General features: G+C 44.2%; 1 protein-coding gene across 1 annotated transcript in view; it reads left to right on the forward strand.

The window, feature by feature from the left end:
- Positions 1 to 1,991, forward strand: part of LOC101845348 (heparan-sulfate 6-O-sulfotransferase 2) — a gene marked incomplete in the record, with an annotated part of 10,561 nt that overhangs the window by 2,622 nt on the left and 5,948 nt on the right. The window contains 1 exon segment of the mRNA XM_005104188.3: positions 1,602 to 1,786. Coding sequence (XP_005104245.2) covers positions 1,602 to 1,786 — 185 coding nt within the window.

The following is a 1,991-nucleotide window of genomic DNA, read 5'->3' on the forward strand; positions in this document are numbered from 1 at the left end:
CTCTCTCTCTCTCTCTCTCTCTCTCTCTATCTCCGTCTCTCCTAGGTTGGGGCGATTGGCGGGTACTCTGGTGTAATTTGCTTCTTCTTTCCCATCAAACACCTGTCGTCCTGATCTCTCCTCCTTCTTTACTTTGAATGTTCATCATTGCTTTTCTTGCCCAGTGTCAAGGTAAAGGCCACGAACAAATACTTGTTTTACCACCTTTCCTTTTCCTGGGCTAGCCTCTTGATGTAATTCCATGTCTGCCCACTTTCTGTACTTCAGAGAAGGTTTCGGGTCAAGAGAGTCTTTTCGGCTTTGTCCACTGTCCTTCATTGGTCCCGCTGATAGAGAAGCCACTCTGTCTCCCAGGATCGAAAAATAAATAGCTGTGTTTGTTCGTGTTTATGTAACTTTCTGTTTCTACAGGGTCGGGTAGTTGGCCCACTGCAAACAAGCTATTTTTGGGAGGCCAGACCTACGCATTTTTAATCGCCTTTAACGACACGCAGTATCTTTGTAGGTGTTATTCTTTGCAAAGCTATAGGGCCCCCACCTGCAGGGGTGCCTTTGTATGCTACTATCTAGTAAAACCTCCAATCTTCGACACTAATATAACTTTAAATGATTTAATTGTATAGCAAGTGCCGAAAGTTTTTTTTTAAATGTCTCCTAAGTTTCTCTATCTTTCTATCTGTATCCTCCCCCCTGCTCCCTCTTTCTGTCCTGCACTAATACACACGCACGTGCGCGCACGCGCACACCCCCCCCCCCCACACGCGCGCACGCATACACACATACACAAACACACGCACACTCATTCATGTACAACCACAGGCATGCACTCACACACACATGCAAAGACACTTTCACAAACATACACACGCATATACACACACTTTCAGACATATATATATACAAACATTCACACACATACAAACACACGTAAACATACACATACACGGACATGCACACACGCTCGCGTACGTGTACATGTTGCGCATGCGACAATTAAACAGAACAGTATGATAGACAAAATGATTACCCTCTCACATCAAAACTAAACGACTAAGCTGAGGACCTCATCATTTAAACTCAACAATGCCCACTGATTAAAAATTACACATTACCGTTACTGGCGTTTGTGGTGGACCAGTTAGGAACTTCCAAATAAGTCGAAGAAGACGTAAGTTCGATTCCCGTGCGGGGTCAAATCAACAGGGACATTACGGCTCTGTCAACCCTGACTGGCTTGGTTGAAGCAGCTTAAGTACCTCCTAAAATGATCTAATTCGTGTTGACGAGGGCGTAAAACACAATCAGTTTCAATTACAGTATTATTGCTGTACACACTGGTGATCCGGTGGCGAAAGTCCGGGTTCGAGCCTCGGTTCGGACATGAATTTTATTTCGCCCCCTCCTGCCCACCCAGCAGTAATGGGTACTTGACTTCGAGTTTGGGAAGTAAAGACGGCGTGGAAAGGAACTGACCACCCTACCACAATAAGCCGAAGGCCCAGGAAGTTGTCCCACTAACAAGGCAATCCCCTATGTCCAACCTTACTTGTTACACACTGTTCATCTTTGTAACACTACAATATATGTTCATTCTTTTGCAGTATCAAAATGCGGGGACTCTGTGGAACCCTAGTCACATGAACATCAACAAGTCGGACATAATTGTAGTGCTGCACATACAAAAAACTGGGGGTACAACGTTCGAAACAAACTTGGTTGTCCACACGGTGGTCAATCCTGGATGCAAGTGCCTTACTGTGATAAGCGGTCCCCATAAACTCCAAAGGTATTTTGACGACTTCGTGTAACTAAACTTGTAATGTAACTGTAGTTGCAGCAGTAGTAGTAGAAGTATAGTAGTAGTAGTGGTGGTGGGGATAAATGTTGTAGTAGTAGTAGCAGCAGCAGCTATAGCAGGATTATAAAAGTAGTAGTAGTAGTAGTAGTAGTAGTAGTAGTAGTAGTAGTAGTAGTAGTAGTAGTAGTAGTAG

This window comes from Aplysia californica, unplaced genomic scaffold, assembly GCF_000002075.1.
Source record: "Aplysia californica isolate F4 #8 unplaced genomic scaffold, AplCal3.0 scaffold00408, whole genome shotgun sequence".
In the NCBI taxonomy this organism is placed as follows: domain Eukaryota; kingdom Metazoa; phylum Mollusca; class Gastropoda; order Aplysiida; family Aplysiidae; genus Aplysia; species Aplysia californica.